This window comes from Nanorana parkeri, unplaced genomic scaffold, assembly GCF_000935625.1.
Source record: "Nanorana parkeri isolate BGI_ZX_2015 unplaced genomic scaffold, ASM93562v1 scaffold135, whole genome shotgun sequence".
Classification (NCBI taxonomy): domain Eukaryota; kingdom Metazoa; phylum Chordata; class Amphibia; order Anura; family Dicroglossidae; genus Nanorana; species Nanorana parkeri.
In genome coordinates, this window is record NW_017306403.1 from 1,386,479 (window position 1) to 1,410,218 (window position 23,740).

The 23,740-nt window shown below is 46.0% G+C and overlaps 1 protein-coding gene across 3 annotated transcripts in view; it reads right to left on the reverse strand.

The window, feature by feature from the left end:
- MGLL (monoglyceride lipase) overlaps window positions 1–23,740 on the reverse strand; it is a 55,450-nt gene that overhangs the window by 31,239 nt on the left and 471 nt on the right. For all 3 annotated transcript variants that reach the window (XM_018553948.1, XM_018553946.1, XM_018553947.1), the window contains exons 2-3: window positions 18,420–18,560; window positions 3,603–3,709 (exon numbers count right to left, since the gene is read on the reverse strand). In XM_018553948.1, coding sequence (XP_018409450.1) covers window positions 3,603–3,709; window positions 18,420–18,544 — 232 coding nt within the window. In that variant the 5' untranslated portion in view covers window positions 18,545–18,560. The remainder of the gene's footprint in view (window positions 1–3,602; window positions 3,710–18,419; window positions 18,561–23,740) is intronic.

Consider the following 23,740-nt stretch of genomic DNA (forward strand, 5'->3'; position numbering starts at 1 on the left):
CTTGTTCGGGTTTGGCTTCCCTTGGAGATCTTTTAAAAGAATGTCCTTCAGCTCTTCAAAGGACTGTCAGCAGAGCCTCTTATCAAATGTAGTGCAGGTCTTGGTAGGTGAAGACAGCAATAGTTTGAAATCCAAATTGTGTTTGTAAAATTGAAAGTATTAATATCCAATACCTTCAGAGGAGCCTCCTTCAAGGCAGCAGCTGGTAAGAATCTAGTAATGTATATGGGTTGATGCCATGGATCTCAGAGCATCTTTATTTGATTATAATTGTTCTTTCTTTGCTGCATTTCAAACCCCCCAATACAGGTCATTCTGAGAACTGATGTGCAATCACTGGCACCACTTAGACACCCATGCTGTGAGGGGGGTCACATTAATGGGTCTCATTGAAGTGTATTCCTCATATATCATAAAACCACTAGGGGCCGGTCATGGTGCCCTAAGCTTTTTACCTAAAAGAAGAAAACATCTGCACAGTGACATCCACTCTGCAGACCCTTCTCTTCTTATGAGTGATGCATTTTCAGCCGAGCAAAGCTTCAGTCTTGCAGTGCATTATAATGTGGATTCTGTCTGGATTCCCAAGGGGCAATGGTACGTGCTTTTACATCCTTAGCTTCTTGGTGGATTCTGCAAAGGAATATGTGAAGAAAGCATCTCAAGAGGGAAAGCAGAAACTGAGCTAGCTGCATTGCCATGGTTGTCACTGGGACATGATGTTAAAGGAGTTTTACCCAATGGGGACACAGGCAGCAATAAAAACCTGACAGAGGATCTGGATATTCCCCACTCTATCCAAAACTAATCATTTTGGATAGAGTGGGGAATATCCAGATCCTCTGTCAGGTTTTTATTGCTGCCTGCTTCAAGTCTGAAACCCCAAATCAAATTCTACTTTTAGACTGCAGATGTTCTTCCAGCAAGCAGTAATTATAGCGGAGCACTATGTAACTTATTCCTCTTGGAAATGACAAAGGTTAGAACAGGCTGACTCAACCCCCCACACCAAGGTTATTGGCAGGACAAGATCTTCAGATGGAAGAAAACACTAACTATAAAGAGCCTTGGCTGCACCACCTTGCTTGCTATTTGGAGATGGTGACTCAGATTTCCTGTTTGACTTCCAGAGTTATAGATCTGAAACCACCTCTGTGTCATCCCGCTCTGCTTTCATTTATAAAAACACCGGAGAGAATAAGTAATTTCCTTTCCAAAGATTGTCATACTGATCTCATAAAACACTCCGCCCTCCTTAGTTTTACTGTTATTGAATAATCCAGTGATATCATCTTATGTGATGCTTCCCACAGATGTAGGATGACAGTCTGCCATTTTCAGCTGGCATGTCCTTCGGCACCACCAGACGCCCCTTGTGGACCAATCATGGTGGGAGAAATATCTGTCTGATTGCTATTATTTTTTCTTATAATTTTTTTCCTGCTCTATAGCCATAAACATGTACTCTGCTTTGAGCCGAATATACATGTTAATGGGACAGAGAGAGAGAGAGAGAACGGCCTCAGAGTGTTAAGATTAAGTGGAGAAGAAAGCTTTGTACCATCAGTAAGCTATATATATAGGGTGACGGTGTGTGTCTTCACAGATGGTGAAGGACAAAGCAGTGATGGATCAATAATTGTATATAAGGTGATAGTGTGTGTCTTGTAAGATAGTGGAGGAAGAAGCAGTGCTGGATCAGTAAGCTGTGTATAAGGTGAAATTGAGTGCCTTGTCTTATAGTGGAGGAGGAAGCAGTGCTGGATCAGAAGGCTGTTTATAAGGTGACAGTGTGTGTTTTGTTAGATAGTGGAGAAGGGGGGCTGGAGTATGTTGTATATAAGTTGACAGCACACGTCTTGTCAAAGAGTGGAGGACGAAGCAGTGCTGGATCAGTAAGCTCTATATAAGTTGACAATGTGTGTCTTCTAAGATAGCAGGAGGAGGAAGCAGTGCTAGATCAGCATTCTGTATAAAAGATGACAGTGTGTGCCTTATGACATAATGGAGGAGGAAGCAGTGCTCGATCAGCATGCTGTATATAAGATGACAGTGTGTGCCTCATCAGATAATGGAGGAGGAAGCAGTGCTAGATCAGCATGCTGTATATAAGATGACAGTGTGTGCCTCATCAGATAATGGAGGAGGAAGCAGTGCTGGATAAGCATGCTGTATATAAGATGACAGTGTGTGCCTCATCAGATAATGGAGGAGGAAGCAGTGCTAGATAAGCATGCTGTATATAAGATGACAGTGTGTGCCTCATCAGATAATGGAGGAGGAAGCAGTGCTAAATCAGTAAGCTGTATATAAGATGACAGTGTGTGCCTCATCAGATAATGGAGGAGGAAGCAGTGCTCGATCAGCATGCTTTATACAAGATGACAGTGTGTGCCTCATCAGTTAATGGAGGAGGAAGCAGTGCTAGATCAGTAAGCTGTATATAAGATGACACTGCGTGCCTTGTTATATAGTCTTGGAAGAAGTGGTGATCAGTAAGCCTAATACTGTATAAGGTGATAGTGCGTGCCTTGTCACAGAGTGGAAATATGAACATTTACTATAACCGAATGTTCATGTTCATGCAGACTGCCTTAGAGCTAACCTTATTTATAGGAAAAATATGAACTGTTTTGGAAAATCCACTTTGAATGATCAATTTTGTTTCCCTGAGATCGATCAGACATCTAACAAAGCTGCATTACGTCTGTAGACAATTATCACCAAATCTGAATATCAGCATCATAGGAAGCCTTAACCCGGGTGATATAATTGCCTGAAGAGATGATCTTTGAGGAAGTGTCTGTTGGATTGGAGAGTGCTGAGTGGCCATGTGGAAACGTCTTCTAGTTTAAGGAAGAAGCATATGAAGCGTAGGGCCTCATTCACACGAGAAAAGGCTGCCGGCACACACAGCTTCCGTATCGTGCAGCTCCCGGAAAGTGCAGGTGCTGCGTGTGATTAGTACGCAGCACCACTCCTTCTCTATGGGAGTATGTGGCCGTACACCCCCCTACGCTCACCCCAAGTGCACGTCCGTGTGGGTGTCCGTACTCGTACGCTGACAGGATGGGTCCTGTCTGCATCGGAGCCGGGACACCCGCACCTGTATGACAGCAGAGGATCCGTATATTAAAATGAATAAGAAACTGGTGACCCTGAAGATTTGGGTGGTAAACACCGCGACATACCAAAATATTCACGGTTGAATCTGAATCCTTCTAGGTATGGGAGGAACCTATATATGACATACCTTAGGAAGCAGATTATACAAAGTCTCTTTGACAAAGCAGACCTGAACAGAGCAATAAACACAGCTCCGCACGAGGACGCCAATTTATATTCATTGATTACGAGGAAACGGTTCCAGGCTGCCGTACGAGGTTAGAAAGAAAATTCTCCTGCCAACAAAATTGCATAGTAACATAAATCTGACGGCCTTTCACTTAGCAACATAGAGCAAAGTCACAACACGACCAAACGCCTGGGATTGGTTTGTCATCAGCTGCTCTAGACAGGAAAGGTTTGGCACATTTGGCGGGATTAACCATTTTGGTGTCGGTTAGGTCCATGGCTGCACGTCATGGTATACTGGTACTCACCGTGATCGTGGGAAAATACGAGCAAATTTAAGCTGGTGAATAGTTGCGCCAGGTCATCGTATCGGCCGCAGTGCTCTCCAGCGCCGTGGGCCACAAACACCAGAGCCCTGAAACAAGAAGAATGGTTGGTTATTGTAAGTCTACCTCCGAACAAATATATAGCAATTGTTGATATATCTCCATAGGATTAATTTCTAGTATTGTTATTATATTCATAATATGCTTATGCTTTGATCTCAGGTGCCCAACGTGTGGCCCTTTAGTACTTATTGAGTGGTCCCCAGACCCTAGCTATTGCTAGTGGGCGCATTGATTTGTAAAGGGGTTGTAATGGCAGTGATCACATGTAACATGTTGGTCCTCAGTCTCTAACTGTCTCCTGCAGGATATCTTCAGTCTTCAACCACACCTACAGCAGGTCTCTGACCATCTCCTGCAGCATGTCAGGAATCTTTGGGAATGTTCTATAGCATTACATATACAGAATATTATGTGGGGCCCCCTTGGGGATAAAATGGAACAGACAAGCCACCCATTCCTTCCCCTGATGCATTTCGCCCCCTATGAGTAAGCCCCTATAAAGGCCGTAACGTATAGTATCCCTGTGCTGCTTGCACAATAAAGTTTTGTATGCGGAGGAGGCGGTGGACGGCGTTAATGGGAAGGTGACAGAGCTGGAATCTGTTGCAGAATTGTGGCGGTATTAGGGGATGCAGACCCTGGATTTCAGTGTAGAGATCTCACCAATAGAGTGTGATGATTCTTCTCGGGGCCGGGCAGCCTCGGTCCTGCCGGCTTCCATGTCGGGTGTTTCGCGTTCCACTGTGGAACGCGGAAGCCGCTCGACTTCCTGGTTCTGACGCAAGCGGCCTGCGTTCCACGGTGGAAAGCGGAAGTCACTCGTTCCGGCCGCCGTCTCCTCCCACATCCTGGGGCTATTTAAAGCCCCAGCTGTGGCAGCATGGCGTTCAATAATCGGATCTGAACGCCTGCTGACTACTGAACCCTACCGAACCACACTGTGTCTCCTGACTCAACCCTAAGACTCTGCCAGCTGGACCCAACCCCTGCACCTCGCTGCTCTGCCGCCTCTCAAACAGCAAGTATTCGCTCCACTGGGAGCCTGTTACAAACTGTCAGCTGCTGAACTATACACTATTGTGCTACTGATATCTCTGAGACTGTTGTGGGGAGATTCTATTGACGTTGAGGAGATCTGTGTAAACATACTGCTTCACCAACAAGATTATACACCATTTAACCCTATACTATACCTTTGCTGGTGCTATGAGGAAAAAGCCCATTAATGAAATTCCTGTTTAAAATTATTTGGCTATGATGCAAGAGTCTCAAACTCCCCCTTAAGACTGGGAGTGACGCCTGAGACTCACGCCTGAGAAGCCAAAATCCCTTACACGCCATCACTCCCTCCCGCAGTTGCGCTCCAGTGCGACCGTTTACAGTAGACGTAACATAGAGCCCCCAAGATATTAGTTTTTTTTGCCTTCCCCTGGATCAGCTGTGGGGTTATGGTTCTGTGCATGCCGATTTGGATCATTTATTCATGTTGGGTGGCTTGCCTCTTTAAAAATATGATCACACAAAGATGAAGTGCCACTGTTACCGTATGAAACAGGAAAAGTGGATCATTTGTTTCTTCCAAAATACACACATGCATATATACATCTATCCACCTCTGCATTATTTATTATATTGAGATGGAACAGAGGGTGGATCTAGCGGAGGAATGATTATCCGGTAACAAGAACAGGAATTTCCCGGACCTCCTGGGCGCCACAATATCTGATGGGCTCCCAGGGCTAACATCTTTCATGCGGTCACAGTCAATGTTTCCTTTCCAGTGCTATATATGTCGATGTGACCTCAGGAGCACAGGCAGAGGACCGTGCAGGAAAATTCCTCCCCGCCAGACGCAGATGTCCCTTCTGATGTCGGAAAAGATACGCACGCTCTAATTTTCCAGTGGAAAAAAAAATAACGATAGGTCTGATGTCCCTTCCGTTGTTGTTTTCGCATCTCCGGCGCTCGCACACGAAGGGGGCGACACACATTCATCAACAGCAGATGTTTAGCGTTTAACCTTTCCATCGGCCGGGTTAATCTGCTGGTCTCTGGGAGATAGCAATCAAAAACGTGTTTTTTATTTCAACAATTCGGCTTTTTGGGGGATGGAAAGAAAATATTTGTTCTGAATGGCACCCAAATGCACATATAGAGTATCAACTAATACTCATGCACTGTAGCACTCCACAGCACATAAAAGTGGTGGAGTATTAGAACCACTGTCAGGTATGTATTGTTGTAAGATCTCCCCAAAATGAGAAGACATCCCCTCTCTGACAGTTGTCACCGGAAGTCATGTCCCCCACTGGAAGATACACCCTCTATTCCTGGTCTGGTGACTACGGAAGTATTTTAGATTCCTCCTGATTTTCTCTACTGGTGACAAGTCCAACAGCTTACATCTCTTCAGAAGTGATACAGACAGGAATAAAACCCGCCAGAGGTCCGAGCCTTTCCCCATTGCACCCAAAACCAAAACAACATAAGTTTTTGGTTGGAGTTCTACGTTACGGTGTCTACAGACTGTAAAACCCAAGCAATTGCTCCAGAGCCATACAAACCTTTGTGTTGGATGAACAGGCATTCTTGTTCCTATAGAAAGTGGAGGTAGATAGCAATCAGCCCCCCCAAAAAAATCAACCCAGTTGATCCAAAAGCTTTGGAGCGTAGATGTAAGACATAATGGTCAAGAGTTGCCTATAGCCATTCTAACGCTCTAGTTGGCCTACAGAAGTTTAAATATACTAAATGGCCTGTACACATTCAAATGATCTGATTGACCTATAGACATTTAAACAGTCCGATTGGCCTAAAGGCGTTTAAACTTTCTGATTTGCCCTTAGACATTCAAACACCTGCCTATAGACATTTAACATTTACCCCAACTCTTCCAGAGAAAGCTTTGGAAGGTTATGCAAGCCATGACGGTCAGGAGTGGCCTACAGTCATTCGGACACTCCAGTCAGCATACAGACATTTAAATATTCTGAATGGCCTACAGACAAAAGTTTGGAATGGCCTATAGATGGTAAATGTTATGATCTACCCATAGATATTCAAATATTCATATTGGCCTATAGACACTGAAACATCCCAATCTGCCTATAGACATTAATCATTCTCCCCAAGCTGATCAACTTTTCCAAAAAAGCTTTGGAATGTTGATGTGAGCCATAATGGTCAGGAGCGGCCTAGAGCCATTTGAACACTTTAGTCAACCTACAGTCGTTTTGTTTTCTGATTGGCCTATAGACATTCAAACATTTTGATCGTGCTATAGATGTTTAAATGCTCCAGTCTGCCTATAGACATTTAAACATTCTGATTGGTCTATAGACAATCAGACATTCCAATTGGTTTACAGGCATGCAAACATTCCAAAAGGCCTACAAACAGTCAAACATTCCTATTGGCCTACAGACATTTAAACATTCTGATCGACCTACAGACAATCAAACATTCCTATTGGCCTATAGACATTCAACATTTACCCCAGCTGATAAACTCTTCCAGAGAAAAAAAACTTTGGAAAGTTGATCTAAACCATGAAGATCAGGAGTTTCCTACAGCCATTCGAATTCTCCAATCAGCCTACAGATGTTCAAATATTCTGATTGGCCTACAGTATATGCATTCAAACATTTTGAAAGGCTTACAGATGTTCGATTATTCCTATCTGGCTATGGCCATTTGAACATTCCTACCAGCCTATAGACATTCAAACATTCAAAAATTCTGATCTGCATACAGACATTCACAATTCACCCATACTGATCGTCTCTTTCAGAAAACGTTTTAGAGGGTTGATGTAAGCAATGTTGGTCAGAAGTGGCCTACAGCCATTTGACTGACCTACAGCTATTCTAATATTCTGATTGGCCTATAGATGTTCAATCATTTGGAATGGCCCATAGACATTCAAGCACACTGATTGTCTTATAGACATTTAAGTACTTCGATCTGCCTATAGGCATTCAAAGATTTCAAATGGCTTACAGATATTCAAAGAATCCTATTGGCCTATAGACATTCAACATTCACCAACTCGTCCAGAAAACGCTTGGGATTGTTAAGTGAGCCATTATGGTCAGGAGTGGCCTACAGCTTTTCAAACACTCCAACCGACCCACAGATGTTTGAATATTCTGATTGGTCTATAGACACTCAAACATTTGTAATGGCTTATAGACATTCAAATACTCTGATCTGCCTATAGACATTTAAAGATGTGAGCCACGATGGCCAGGAGTAGCCTATAGCCATTCAAAGATTCTGATCGGCTGATAGACGTTCAAACTTGCATACATACATTTATATCTTCTCCCCAACTCAATGAACCAATCAACGAGTGTGGTGCATACAAGCCACCAGCCTAAATATTTTGCAGTCTTCACCTTCCTAACATCTCCAAAATACGCCCCTTCCTGACCAATGAAACCACAAAGCTGCTCACTGGTTATCTCTCGTCTTGACTATTGAAACTCCCTCCTCATTGGTCTACCTCTACACAGGCTCCTCCCTCCTTCAGTCTATCATGAATGCTGCTGCTAGACTCATCCACCTTACAACCGTTCAGTGTCTGCAACCCCTCTCTGCCAATCCCTCCATTAGCTTCCATCCCCCTACCGCCCTCTGCCAATCCCCTCCATTGGCTTCCAATCCCCTACCCCTCTCTGCTAATCCTTCCACTGGCTTCCAATAGCCCAAAGGATAAAATTCTAAATATTAACAACCACTTACAAACCCATCCACAACTCTGCCCCCGGCTATATCTCAAACCTGGTCTCAAAGTATCACCCTAATCATCCTCTCCGCTTTTCCCAAGACCTCCTGCTTTTCAGCTCCCTCGTCAACTCCCCCCATGCTTGCCTCCAGGATTCTCTCCCATTCTTTGGAACTCCTTACCGAAACCTTGTCCGTCTATCTCCTACTCTGACTGCCTTCAGGCGATCACTACAGACTCATGTCTTCAGGGAAGCCTATCCCGCCTCAACCTAACCACTGAAATATCTCTTTCTCAAACAATTCATCCCCACACAGCCACCTCCTCATGTATCACCTAGCCCTTCCTCTTAGATTGTAAGCCCTCAGGGGCAGGGCCCTCCTTATCATTGTGTCTTGAATTGTAATGTAATTATAATGTCTTCCCTATGTTGTAGAGCGCTGCACAAACTGTTGGCACTATATAAATCCTGTATAATAATAATGATAAACAGGAACATTCGGCAATTACATTTAGCTTGTCAAAGAACTTCATCGAGGGCTTCCATTGCTGTCCTCGATCAGAGAATGCCAATAGCCTGGCTGTCATGCTGATCCTTTACCTTCTATGCATTCTGAGTTGCTCACCTAACACAAGTATGCCACCATTGAACACAAGACATCTGCACACTTGTTTTGCGTTACTGACTCAGAATAGCGCGACTACATCACTTGCCATTATCAATGCGATCGGCCACGAGTATCACCTCGTACAGCAGTTTGTAACATCAGAAAAGGAGATAAGCATCTGTGGTTTTCCACCAGCCGTGGAATGCAAAGCCTTTCAGGGGATAGGTAGCAATTGAAGGTTGCACAGCAGTAACTGCTAAGCTGCAAATCACAAAGGCACGTCTCTAATCTGACAGCTCCACAATGCAATTTAAACATCCATATTGATTTATCCGGCAGCCGGTGGTCTACAGCAAAGGCGCGTGCTACAACTGCCTGCCACACGGGCTTAACCTCATCACTGCCGGATCTCTGGGCCAACCAGACCAGCTGAACAGCTCAATAAACAAGGCAGTAAAACAATAGAATTACCAGAAGAACCTGCAAAACTCTGATAAGACGTGCACTGATTTATGGTGCTGGAGCTGTACAAATAATTTTTATGACAGCTTTATGCTGCTGACAGTAAACCTCCATGATGGTATGTAATATCTAGCTAGATGAAAAGTACGAATTGGGTTCCAGAAACGATTTCAGCTTTAAAGTGACTCTGTCAGTCTATAAACAAAATCCTATCTGATGTCTCCTACAAGAGGTAGTAAACTCATCTCTCTGGAGGCCTGATCTCCTCCCTCCCGTCCATTCCTGTCCTGCAGCCTCTGTAAGACTCTTACATTTAACTTTACTGGTGCTGTCTGATGCCTGTGCCCCCTGCCGCAAAATGTGGTTTCATCCTCAAACCCCTACTGCACTGCTGCGTGCTCTATGGACCTAGGGGTTGGAGGAAGGATCCATAGCACGTGGTGGGGAACACAGGCATCTGATACTCATGGAAGTGTTGAATGCTGAAGAGCCTTAAGGAGACTGCATCCCTTGAACTAAGGGGTGGTAAAAGACACATATAGGTATAACACCTCTTATACAATGTGGGGCGACCCCCAGGGCCGGGATTTCCCACAAAGCCAACCAAGGCCCAGCCTTGGGGCAGCAGGGAGTAGAGGGGCAGCAGGGGTGTGGAATTCCTATCTCCCGACGCCCGGGGCATGCAGTTCTGGGCGCCGGGTGAGTAGTTGTTTTCTACATTTAGCCCTGCTTTGGTCAAGCAGAGCCAAATGTACAGCGGGAAAGCTGCCTCTTGTTTTGTACAAGTGATCCCGGCGATGCCACTGTGATCACTTGTATGCAGCCTGCAGGTCTGCTATTCTCCACGGGTGGGTGTCTGGTGGGTAGGGGGGTGCATTGAGGAACCTGGCCTTGGGGCAGCAGAGAGAGTAAATCCGGCCCTGGCTGCAATAGTTAACTGCTAATTTTTCTCTACTTATACAGGCTGTCTGATGCCTGTGTCCCCCGCCGCATGATGTAGTTTCATCCTCAAACCCCTACGGCACTACTGTGTGCTCTATGGACATAGGAGCTGGAGGAAGGAACCATAGCACGTGGTGGAGGGACATAGGCATCTGACACTCCCGGAAGTGTTGAATAATGAAGAGTGCTGAGGCTGCATCCCTTGAACTAAGGAATGGTAAAGGACACAGATAGGTATAATACCTCTTATACAGCACATATAGCACTGAAAGGGTTAACTGCTCATTTTTGTCTAGTTATACTTGCCTGATCTTCCAAGCCGGCCTGCCCTCAGACCGGCCCCTTCTGCCTTGCTCCCCCTCCGCTGCAGCTGTCTAAAGTCCCTGAGTCATCAAGTTCTATACATAGTGCATAGGATGTGAGGACGCGAAGGGATATGTCATCGCTGCAGCGGAGGGGAAGACACGCAGGAGGGAGCGCTGTGACTGCTGGCCAGCTCAGAGAATCAGGTGAGTATAACTTTTTTAACCTAGACAAAAACGATCAGTTAACCCTTGCAGTGCGAGCATAGCCCCACTGCAAGGGGTAATAAAATTTGAGCCCAGAGTTCTACTTTAAGGTACTTACGCAGCTTGTATTTAAAAAGAAATAAATGTAACAATGTATTTATGAATGCAGAGCCGCCTGAATTGTGTCTTATGTCTGCCTGGAGCTCAGCTATAACATTAAAACCTCGTTTCTCATTGCCACAAATCCAGGTTCCAATGGGACCATCTCAGCTGGGGTTTTGCTCTCCCATGGGGACGCAGTGCGGCGCTGTCTGACGCTCACCTCATCGCTCCCGGCTGATTTCATCCTGTGTTTTTCTAACATTGCTCGCTAGAAAGAGAACAAGTTGCTGAATCGCTAATTCTACAAAGCCGGAAATAATTTAGAAAGTGTCTTTTCTGAGCGCCATAATTGTCAGACAGGAAGGGGGGCAACTTAGGGGATCACTATGTCGCCCAGAAGGGACCCTGGGTGGCCCCGAAACGTTGGCTGTATGACGCATGTGACAATTTAATAAAAAGTGCTTTACTTCTTGCACATATCATCGAGTGCTGGTGACTTCTATTATGAACTTATTCACTATACATGAGCACGCATACACCCAGCTACAAGAAACGGTGAAAGGATGTGCGGTCTCTGCGATGTCTCCGTCCACTTCGCCTGTGACTGCCAGCGTCTGCTTTGCTGAATTTATATTAGCAGGCTGAGGGCTTTGGAGTGACCTTGACAGGCATCTGCAACCTTGGAGAGCTCAACCTGCAGCCAAGCTGAGCAGAAATTACTCCAGTTAGGATAATAATTACCAGCTAACTCCGCATGAAACTACAGAGTAACAGCCGACCACCCATGAGAATGCGACTCTGCAACTTCCTGTGTCACCTCCCGCCTGCCGTCCTGCTCACTGGACTGGTTAGCTTCCCCCTTGACTCTCCATTTCTGTAAGGTGCTTAAAAGACCCATCTCCAGGCTCCAGTGCCTGAATCATGTTAGAGCAGGGGTAGGCAACCTCAGGACTCAAGTTGTGGTGAAACTACAAGTCGCTGCCGCCTGCCATCCTGTTCACTGGACTGGTTAGGTTCCCCCTTGACTCTATTCCTGTATAGTGCCTAAAAACCCAACTCCAGCCTCCGGTGCCTGAATGATGTTAGAGCAGGGGTAGGCAACCTCAGAACTCCAGATGTGGTGAAACTACAAGTGTCCCCCCACCACCTGCCATCCTGCTCACTGGACTGGTTAGGTTCCCCCTTGACTCTCCATTCCTGTAAGGTGCTGAAAAGACCCAACTCCAGCCTCCTGAGTAACAGCTGACCACCCAAGAGAATGCGACTCTGCAGCTTCCTGTGTCACCTTTCGCCTGCCGTCCTGCTCACTGGACTGGTTAGGTTCCTACTTGACACTCTATTTCTGTAAGGTGCTTAAAGGACCTAACTCCAGGCTCCAGTGCCTGAATCATGTTAGAGCAGGGGTATGCAACCTCAGGACTCCAGCTGTGATGAAACTACAAGTCCCTACCGCCTGCCGTCCTGCTCACTGGACTGGTTAGCTTCCCCCTTGACTCTCCATTCCTGCAAGGTGCTTAAAAGACCCATCTCCAGTCTCCAGGGCCTGAATCATGCTAGAGCAGGGGTAGGCAACCTGAGGACTCCAGCTGTGGTGAAACTACAAGTCCCATGACGCATTGCAGGACTCTGACAGCCACAGGCATGACTTGCAGAGGCATGATGGCATTTGTAGATTCACCACAGCTGGAGTGCCCAGGTATTATAAAATAAATTATTATTGAGTAAATATATAACTGAGGAGTGTTTTTTTGCTTTGCGGTCCAACTTAAAGCTGAACACCAGCAAAACTAACAAGATAAAATGATAAAATGTTGAGCCTTTGCTGTGATATTCACCTTCAATCCAGACTCGTCTCCTGCAGTACCCCTTTTCACACCACTAGATCTCCTCAGTCAGCATCGTTCAACCTACTTCCTCTGGGCCCAGGCTGTCATGGACCCGCCCCCAGGACTGTGACTGGACAGTGAAAGAAGAAGCAGCACAGTGATGAGCTTATCTCTCCGTCACTCTGCTTTCTCCTGCTATTAGCATGCTTTTTGTCAGCTCCTTGTACTGCTTCTTCCTCTCCACTCCATCTCTGCTGTACAGGGACTGCAAGAGGCTGCAAGAGGCTGATACCAGGTCAGGTTCAGGTACTGACAGTACTAATTAAAAAAATTAATTTAATGGCGTATTAGTGATAACAGAGCTGCAATAAAGCATATGTAAACCCAATCCCAACACAAAAATGTACTTTATATTGCAGCTTACCAGTTCCTAGATGTGGTGGCTGCAATTGTTTACTTTATTTAACCCTTTTCTTTTTTTTTTCACCTGGTGATCCAGCCAGTAATGCACTTCCCGTCCTTGGGTGACAAAGCTCAGTCCCTGTATCTATGGAGGAGCAGTGTTGTCACCCTAGGCTGCCCTTCTGATTTAGACTACAAACATGTCCACTTCTCCTAATTACACAGAGCAAAGGTGTCCTGTAGTTCATAGAAAATACCTAGGAAGGCTGACCAGATTGTTTGATATCTCAGTTCTGTGCACAGGAAGTTACAATGACGCTGAATCTCTATCAATATCATCAGGTGTTTTTCTGTACTTGCAGAAAATGTTCTTACCCTGAAAAAAAAAAGAAAAGGAATGCAGCCACCACATCTGAGGACTGGAAGGCTGAAATATATGACATTTTGTTTTTGGGCTCAGATAGGCTTTAATTGTTGTGTTTTACATCTTCCTTTAAAATCCTCAGCCAGAATTTGTCTGCTAATGGCGCTCACCCACCACATTGAGCTGACCTCATACATGTCCTAACACGCACAGTTTGCAGATAATATATCAGATGACAAGGTCAGTAACCCCAGCAATCGGGGCCCTGAAGGTGGAGTGGCGCAGGTTGCTGAGCAATAGTACTGAAGGGCCACAAGGTCAGGTTACCCTGCCCTCACATAACCCCAGTGTAAAAACGATTGACCACTGGCACAGTGACCGCGCTCTGTAGATGTGCTAAGCGGACAGGTGATCCAAGCTTTGCTGGATGTCATTTTAAAAGCAATTTGCCTTCTGGGCTGGATGGACAAAAACAGATGATAGTGAGACCCAAAAAAACACAATACCTGTGACGTGTGCTATCAGTATTTTGTATGGTGGGTATAGAGATATATTGTCTGCTCTGTTCCATTCACGGGAATACATTTTTGTGGGGGTATGAAAAATATTAAAGTGTATTAAAGCCAGCTTACCTTCCATTGGTGTTCAGTGGAGAAATGCCACCTTAGATTGTTGGTCAATGGAGAAATGTCCCCTTACATTAGTGACTGTGGAGATTCCCTCATTATATTGGTGGTCACTGCAGGAATGCCCCAAACATTGTTGATCATTGGAAAAATGCCCCCTTACATTGGTGGTCAGTGGAGAAACTGGACTTTACATTGGTGATCAGTGGAAAAATGCCCCCTTACATAGGTGATCTGTGAAAAAATGCCCCCTTACAGTGGTGATCTGTGAAAAAATGCCCCCTTACATTGGTGATCTGTGAAAAAATGCCCCCTTACATTGGTGGTCAGTGGAGAAATTGGACTTTACATTGGTGATCAGTGGGGAAATGCCCATTTAACATTGGTGGTCAGTGGATAAATGTTCCCTCACATTGGTGCCAAGTGGAGAAATACCCCCTACACTCGTGGCCAATGATGAAATGCCCCCTTACATTGATGATTGGTGGAGAAATGCCCCCTAACGTTAGTGCCCAGTAGAGAAATGCCCCCTAACATTCGTGACTGTGGAGATTCCCCCCTTACATTGGTGGTCACTGCACTCGGTGATCAGTGGAGAAATGTTACATTGGTGACCAGTGAAGCAATGCCCCCTAAAATTAGTGCCCAGTAGAGAAATGCCCCTAACATTGGTGCTCAGTGGAGACATACTCCTTTACACTGGCGACCAATGATGAAATGCCCACTTACATTGGTGGTCAGTGGAGAAATAACTCCTTACATTGGTGACCAGTGTAGAAATACCCCCTTACAGTGGTTGTAAGTGGAGAACTGCCCCTTACATTGGTGTTCACTGCACTCGGTGATCAGTGGAGAAATGTTACATTGGTGACCAGTGAAGCAATGCCCCCTAAAATTAGTGCCCAGTAGAGAAATGCCCCTAACATTGGTGCTCAGTGGAGACATACTCCTTTACACTGGCGACCAATGATGAAATGCCCACTTACATTGGTGGTCAGTGGAGAAATAACTCCTTACATTGGTGACCAGTGTAGAAATACCCCCTTACAGTGGTTGTAAGTGGAGAACTGCCCCTTACATTGGTGGTCAGTTGGAGAAATCCCCCCTTATATTGGTGGTCAGTGGAGATATGTCCCCTTACATTGGTAGAATGCTCCATTTCATTGATGATCAGCGGAGAATATGATTTTACATTGTGTTCAGTGGAGAAATTCCTCCTTACATTGGTGATCACTGAAAAATGCCCTCTTACATGATGGTGGTGATCCGTGGAAAAAAGACCCCTTCCCCTGGTTATCAGTGAAGAATTGACCCCTTACAATCAATGTCATTGGGAAATTGCCCCATTGCATTGGTAGTCATTGTAGGTGAGAGATCAATTTGTCATTGCTTACAGCTCATGGAACCCCCAGCAATAGAGGAAACCAATGGTTCCCTTATTGAGATTTTGGCTTTCCTACTGATTTCTGTTCTGGAAGCCACGGCCAACAGAACCATTCCAACCGGATACACTGTGGATGAGCTGTAATATATTGTGTCTCTGTATCAAACAGCCTATTAATGATATTATTGATGTTGCCATGTCCAAAACTGATAAACAGCACTTCTAAGTCAGGCATGAGCGACTACATTGTTTCAGGAACCCCTGCAGCTGTGCTACACCCAGAAAGTCTACTAAGTTTAGTTCTATATAATCCATTGCTACCAGATTAGGCGGCCCCTTCACAGAGGGTGGGGCGTAGAACCAGGGAACACACTAGATGCCATTTCACAGCTTTTAATTCAGAAGAGGATGCTGGTAGGTATAGGTACCTTGACTTCAAGGGCATCTAAGTGCACATGATGGATGACAGAGTGACAACTAGAACCACTTGGAATGTATCTCTAGAATTCAAAATCCAGAGGTTTGGCCAAGTTATCCAATCACTAAATGCAGCAAATGGCAGCAATCAATTCAATCAATTCATCACTAGCCAGGCAGGAGCACACTGGAAGGGGTCATTAAGGTGCGCAAGACAAGATTCCCCACTTCTTGCCCCTACAAGGTGTTAAAGAGGACCTGTTAAACCTGTTTTTAGTATATGATAAGCAAATGTCACTTGTGTATATTGTAAATACAACTGCATTCCGCTTGAGGCTCCCGTCTGTCTGGTGGGTCAAAATGATTGCATTACAGCACCATCACTGAGGTAGATAGATAGATAGATAGATAGATAGATAGATAGATAGATAGATAGATAGATAGATAGATAGATAGATAGATAGATAGATAGATAGATAGATTTGTATTACTACATACAATATGCCGTCCCAGTGATTGATAAGCTGATTAGATCTGGGTACGTAGATCAGAGTTGGACAGGGTAACACTGAAGCGAAGCCGTTGGTGGCTTCCATATATCTAATAATAGGGATGAGCTTAGGGTTCGGGTTGACCATGAGTTCAACCCAAACACATACTGACCGCAGTTGAGTAAGGCGAACTGGCCAAGTTGCCCATCTGCCAAACCTCCATCTGTTTCCTTGCGACCAATGACACCGTATGGCCAGCACAGCATCATTGATCCCAAGCACACAGGTGGCCCTGGGTGTGGATCAGAGTTGGGCAGGGTAACACTGAAGGGAAGCCTTTGGTGGCTTCCATATATTTGGCAATAGAAATTAGCTTTGGGTTCAGGTCGACCATAAGTTCATCTCAAACCCAAGCTGACCGCAGTTGAGCAGGCCTCTATCTGTTTCCTTACAACCAACAACACTGTATGGCCTGCAAATCGTCATTGATCCCAAGCACACAGGTGGCCCTGGGTTTGGATCAGAGTTGGGCAACTCTGATCCAGAGAAGCAAAGCCTTTGGTGGCTTCCATATATCTGGCAATAGAAATGAGCTTTGGGTTCAGGTCGACCATAAGTTCATCCCAAACCCAAGCTGACCGCAGTTGAGCAGCCCTCTATCTGTTTCCTTGAAACCAGCGACACTGTATGGCCTGCACATCGTCATTGGTTCCAAGCACACAGGTGGTCCTGGGTTTGGGTCGCTTGGACCTTCGCTGAACTCGGACTTCTGGCAGGGTTTGGTGAACATCCACACGAACCAAACCCAAGTATGTTCGAGCCATTACTATGTGAATGGGTGATGCAGGAGAGGAACGGGGACACTCAAAGTTGGGCGGGAACGCCCAGACAGGAACACAGCGGCTGCCTTGGCCCACCAGACTCCACCTATCACCGAATTATCACAGAACCATAGACTGACCTTCAGCATGGAAAACCTTTCACCTATAAGAACAGTGGACAATATCTGGTTAAACTACCCTGCTATGACAGCACAGGTATTCTAGCAATGCTCGCATGCTGAGCTCGCCCCCGTTTCCTTTTCTTTAGAAGCCGGGCTGACAGCTATCGCCCTTTTCCGGCCGCATTCCGCAGGACTGACATAGCCCAGCAAACAAACCCGTACAGGAGGAATCAATTATAGCAGAGACTTGTATCTAGAGTAAATATAGATTGTGCACACACCTAGTATATTTAAATAATCATATCTCGCAACTAAGCGGAGCTTCTAAATAAAGGTGCCATTAATTGCTCCGTTAATTTCCCCGATTCCTGGGCCCCACCCCCATCCCCAGTCTAATGACATTCAATTTGCATAATTATTCAGCTGTCTGTCATTCCAGAGTTTCTTTTAATTTCCAATACAGCAAATGTTTCCGGTTTCCGCCCGTCTTAGTTTCATCAATGCTGAAGGGGTTAGAGAAGGACAGTCCTGATGAGCTTAAAATAATAACGACAGATCTAAACCCGAACCAGGGCCTGTTCACAGTGTCGCATTTTATTTGCACTACAATGCAAAGGCGCATTCAAACTAGTTACCATTATGGACTATTAAGACCAGGGGTGAGCAACCCGGGCACTCTGGCTGTGGTGAAACTACAAGTCCCATGAGGCATTGCAAAGGCTGACAGTCATAACTGTGGCACCCAGAGGCAGCGGCATTATGGAATTTGTAGTTTCACCACAGCTGGTTCCCCCTGTATATTAAGCTATTCAAAATTAACCTTTTCATATTGATTTCAGGTATGTAAATTTTGCATGGCTTCCGGCCAAAATGTCGCCCCCCCTGACACCTTATATAGCAACCGAGAGGACCGCTGCGCCAAGTCAGGCCTTACCTTGGCGGTGCTTCGGGCTTCCAGTATCTGCAGAAAATCTTCTGCCCATCTTGGTTGACATAATGCTGCGGTCCCTTCTCTGGGGCGCCCGGAGGACTCGCATCGGGGGCGCCGTCTTCAGGCATGGTGACAGGGTGCTGCCTAAAATCAAAAGAGGGGAACAAAGGTGAGACGTCGGGCAAGTCACATGACCTTGTGATGAAGGGGAGGCCTGCTGTTGCCTATAGCAACCAGATTATCCCTTCAGAGACAGACATGGAAGGATGTGTTTGATTGGCTGCTATGGTTACAGGATGGGGCCTACTCTCAACCACAAAGTAGGCCCAAAGCTTGTTGCCGTTTCAGGGCTCGTTCACACCGGGTGTGACACAGGCTTTATGGGACCTCATCTGCGCCAAACTAATGCGTTGAGGAACAATGACGTGTCAAGGCCTTGTGCCTGTCAACATGCATGAAAAAAAGATTTTGGTATTTTGACCCATGGTGTGTACTTAAAAAAAAAACACATTTAAAACGCAGTTCAGCACAGAGCAGCGTCAATGCGATTTAAAGCACGTCAACTGCAATGCGTTTTCTGTGTGCTATGGCGTGAACAAGCCTTGAAGGGAAACACAATAAAACATATTGGGGGGAATTCATTAAAACGGCCCATAGCAACCAATCAGCTTCTCTCTTCAGTTTATTTAGGTAAGCTTAGAAAATGCAAGAGGGAAGCTGACTGGTTGTCACGGGCGACTGCTCCAGATTCTGTCTGCTCCAATTTTCATGAATTCCCCCCCATAGAGTATACAGGAACGGGTTTGTAATATAATATACATGCTCTTGTCATTGCCCTGACCCGGCTGGGTTCCAGCACTACATAGATCCGGTGTGGTGTGAGCGGCACGGGTCAACGTGCCTGGGGCAAACCAGCCCTGAATCCTGGTTAGGTCAGGGTTAAATTACGAGGAGACCGCACGGGGCAGCACAATGGTGTCACATGAGCAAGATATGTCAGTCGTGGAAGCAAAGCAAACAACAAAGAACGCAGGCACACCTACACAACCCGATTGTATATCACAGGCAGATGGCTATACAGAGGGCTGACCCAATTACCTGGCGGAGGTGGGCCGGTGACAAAAAACACCCCACCACCCCCAGGGTCTGCTTTACACCTGTCCCACGCCTGCCACCTGCCCCACGTGCCTATGGAGAAATGTCACATCTGCGCTCTGTATACAAAGAGGGAGTGTCATAATATGAAACATGTCACTTTGTATACATTCAGAGGCACGCTATGTAACTGCTGATTTGGTTGCTGGCGGCTACCGAACGTTGCTCCTCCTCGCCATTATAAACCTGTAGGTATCTAGACACACCAACAACCAAAACATCAAAAATGTAAACAAAAAAATATTGGCTGATTTGCATATTGCCCAATGGGATAGATTATATGAGATCTAATAAAGATTGTTCTAGTTTTGGTGTTTTAAGTCCTTCCAGGTCCTCACTTCACTGCTTTCAGCCGAGATGAAGGGGGAAGGTTGTCTCCCACGAAATGCGATGGATGTTTTTATGTAATCGCATTGCGAACGGTTAAAAACTTTTAGCTGTTTGGTTTGGTGTCTATTTCTGCATATTCACAACTGAAGCTGGTAACATCTGCCGGGTTGCTAGGAGTTACAGCCCTTTGTGCATTCACTATAGCTCTTTGAATTGAAAAAAATATTAAAGCGCTCTCCCGCGCACTTTCATGAGTTACCCCAGAACATACTATCGCTTACCACGCATGACGCCGAGCCCCTACCCCTACCTACCGAGTGATGAGGAGATACCTGCATGATAACGACTGATGAGGAGATACCTGCCTGAGAATGACTGATGAGGAGATACCTGCCTGAGTATGACTGATGAGGAGATACCTGCCTGAGAACGACTGATGAGGAGATACCTGCCTGAGAACGACTGATGAGGAGATACCCGCCTGAGTATGACTAAGGAGGAGATACCTGCCCGAGAAAGACTGATGAGGAGATACCTGCCTGAGAATGATGTATGAGGAGATACCTGCTTTAGAATGACTGATGAGGAGATACCTGCCTGAGAGCAACCATGCTGAGACTTGTGGTTCCCCAACACCCGGGCAAAAACTGGGTTCCGCTGAGCAGAATCGACCACCTTTGACGCACGCGTGCGTTTTTTTTTCTTTGTGTTGTTTTAATGGAAGGAAACTAACTTGAAACAAAGAAGGGATCCGAGAATGAAAACAACCAGCCAAGGGCAAGGGCAGACAAGCAAGCCAAGGGCAGACACCATGCTGAGACTTGTGGTTCCACAGCAGCCGGACAAAACTATGATTTGCATATTGCCCAATGGGATAGATTATATGAGATCTAATAAAGATTGTTCTAGTTTTGGTGTTTTAAGTCCTTCCAGGTCCTCACTTCACTGCTTTCAGCCGTGATGAAGGGGGAAGGTTGTCTCCCACGAAATGCGATGGATGTTTTTATGTAATCGCATTGCGAACGGTTAAAAACTTTTAGCTGTTTGGTTTGGTGTCTATTTCTGCATATTCACAACTGAAGCTGGTAACATCTGCCGGGTTGCTAGGAGTTACAGCCCTTTGTGCATTCACTATAGCTCTTTGAATTGAAAAAAATATTAAAGCGCTCTCCCGCGCACTTTCATGAGTTACCCCAGAACATACTATCGCTTACCACGCATGACGCCGAGCCCCTACCCCTACCTACCGAGTGATGAGGAGATACCTGCATGATAACGACTGATGAGGAGATACCTGCCTGAGAATGACTGATGAGGAGATACCTGCCTGAGTATGACTGATGAGGAGATACCTGCCTGAGTATGACTAAGGAGGAGATACCTGCCTGAGAAGGACTGATGAGGAGATACTTACCTGAGAACGACTGATGAGGAGATACCTGCATGATAACGACTGATGAGGAGATACCTGCCTGAGAACGACTGATGAGGAGATACCCGCCTGAGTATGACTAAGGAGGAGATACCTGCCCGAGAAAGACTGATGAGGAGATACCTGCCTGAGAATGATGTATGAGGAGATACCTGCTTTAGAATGACTGATGAGGAGATACCTGCCTGAGAGCAACTGATGAGGAGATACCTGCCTGAGAATGACTGATGAGGAGATACCTGCCTGAGAATGACTGATGAGGAGATACCTGCCTGAGAATGACTGATGAGGAGATACCTGCCTGAGAATGACTGATGAGGAGATACCTGCCTGAGAACGACTGATGGGGAGATACCTGCCTGAGAATGACTGATGAGGAGATACCTACCTGAGAATGACTGATGAGGAGATACCTGCCTGAGAATGATGGATGAGGAGATACCTGCCTGAGAACGACTGATGGGGATATATCTGCCTGAGAATGACTGATGAGGAGATACCTACCTGAGAATGACTGATGAGGAGATACCTGCCTGAGAATGATGGATGAGGAGATACCTGCCTGAGAACGACTGATGGGGATATATCTGCCTCAGTTTCAGCCCCAGAACTCCTCATCACTCTGATATTCCGATCCTTCTTCTCCTCCATAGAAGAATCGGGATCTGTCAGCTGGAAGAATTTCGGACAACTTGGAAGCTCTCCCTGTGCGACAACAAAGACCTCCGACCATCTCAGGCGCTCACTATCGCCCTCTAGCGCACAACGGCAAGCTATGTATGGGGACACCTGTCCTGTCTAGGAGAGGAATTCCCCCTCACTTCGGGAGATTTCCTCTCACTTCCTGTTGAGTCTCTGGGACAGAAATTTCCCCAATGGTACACAGACAGCCAAAAATAACCCAGCAGGGGTTTTAACCCTTCACTACTCTACCCAACTCTGTAAAAAAAAAACGTTTTGGCGGGACATACACTTTAAGAGCGATCTTTACTGAAACATAAATCAAATGGGGGCGATCCGAAGATGCAAGTGCTCTGTGAGATCCGTTGGGGCAGGACTACAAGTTCCAGCATGACCGGGCACGCTGGCTCTTATAGTTCCACAACTGAAGGATCAACATTGGGCTCACGGTGAGATTTGTGGTGCTAGCATACCAGCAAGACAAAGGCAGAGGCCATGCTGAGACTTGTGGTTCCCCAACACCCGGGCAAAAACTGGGTTCCGCTGAGCAGAATCGACCACCTTTGACGCACGCGTGCGTTTTTTTTTCTTTGTGTTGTTTTAATGGAAGGAAACTAACTTGAAACAAAGAAGGGATCCGAGAATGAAAACAACCAGCCAAGGGCAAGGGCAGACAAGCAAGCCAAGGGCAGACACCATGCTGAGACTTGTGGTTCCACAGCAGCCGGACAAAACTAGGTTTTCGTTGAGCAAAATCGGCCGGATTTTGACGCACGCGTGCGTTTTTTCGCAGCTCTTTGTATCAATTTAGGTTGCTTCCACTAAAACAACCCAAAGAAGGGATCCGAGAATGAAAACGGCCAGCACATACAAGCAAGCCAAGGGCAGACACCATGCTGAGACTTCTGGTTCCGCAACACCCGGGCAAAAACTGGGTTTCCCTGAGCAAAATCAACCACCTTTGACGCACGCTTGCGTTTTTTTCTTCTTCTTTGGGTTGTTTTAATGGAAGGAAACTAACTTGATGCAAAGAAGGGATCCGAGAAAAAAAAACGACCAGCACATCCAGGCAAGCCAAGGGCAGGCACCATGCTGAGACTTGTGGTTCCACAGCAGCCGGAAAAAAATAGGTTTCGTTGAGCAAAATCCCCGGATGTGTGCGTTGTTTTGCAGTTCTTTGGGTTGTTTTGGTGGAAGGAACCTAAATTGATACAAAGTAGGGATCTGGGAATGGAAACGGCCATCACATCGAAATATATGAACCCATGAACACGCTCTGCACCCACCAAGGGGCACCTTACAGACAAGCCAAGGAACCTGGTGCCAGCTCCGGTGACCCAGTCCCATGCTCTTGTACCGTCCCAGGTCACCCTGCCCCACCAGCGACATGTGCAAATAAGAAATCGCCGCCGGCTTTCGCTGTTTCAAGAGAGAAATTGCACATACCTATCACAGCAAACACAGCTTTTCTTTCTTTTTTTTCCATAAGAGAACAAATAAAAAAAATAGCAAAGACATGTCTGGCAGCGGAGCCAAGAATTGCTTTTTACTACAGAGAGTAGGAGGCAATATTGCCTGATCGAGCCAAGGAGCGCGCAGAGGAGCGTTAAATACCTACAGGCACTCAAAATACCCCCCAAAACGCCCCCCCTCCATCTCATCCACCCAGCTGGCATGCTAGCATGCTTGCTCGCTTAATAATCAATTGTGGAAAGCAAATGTGCTT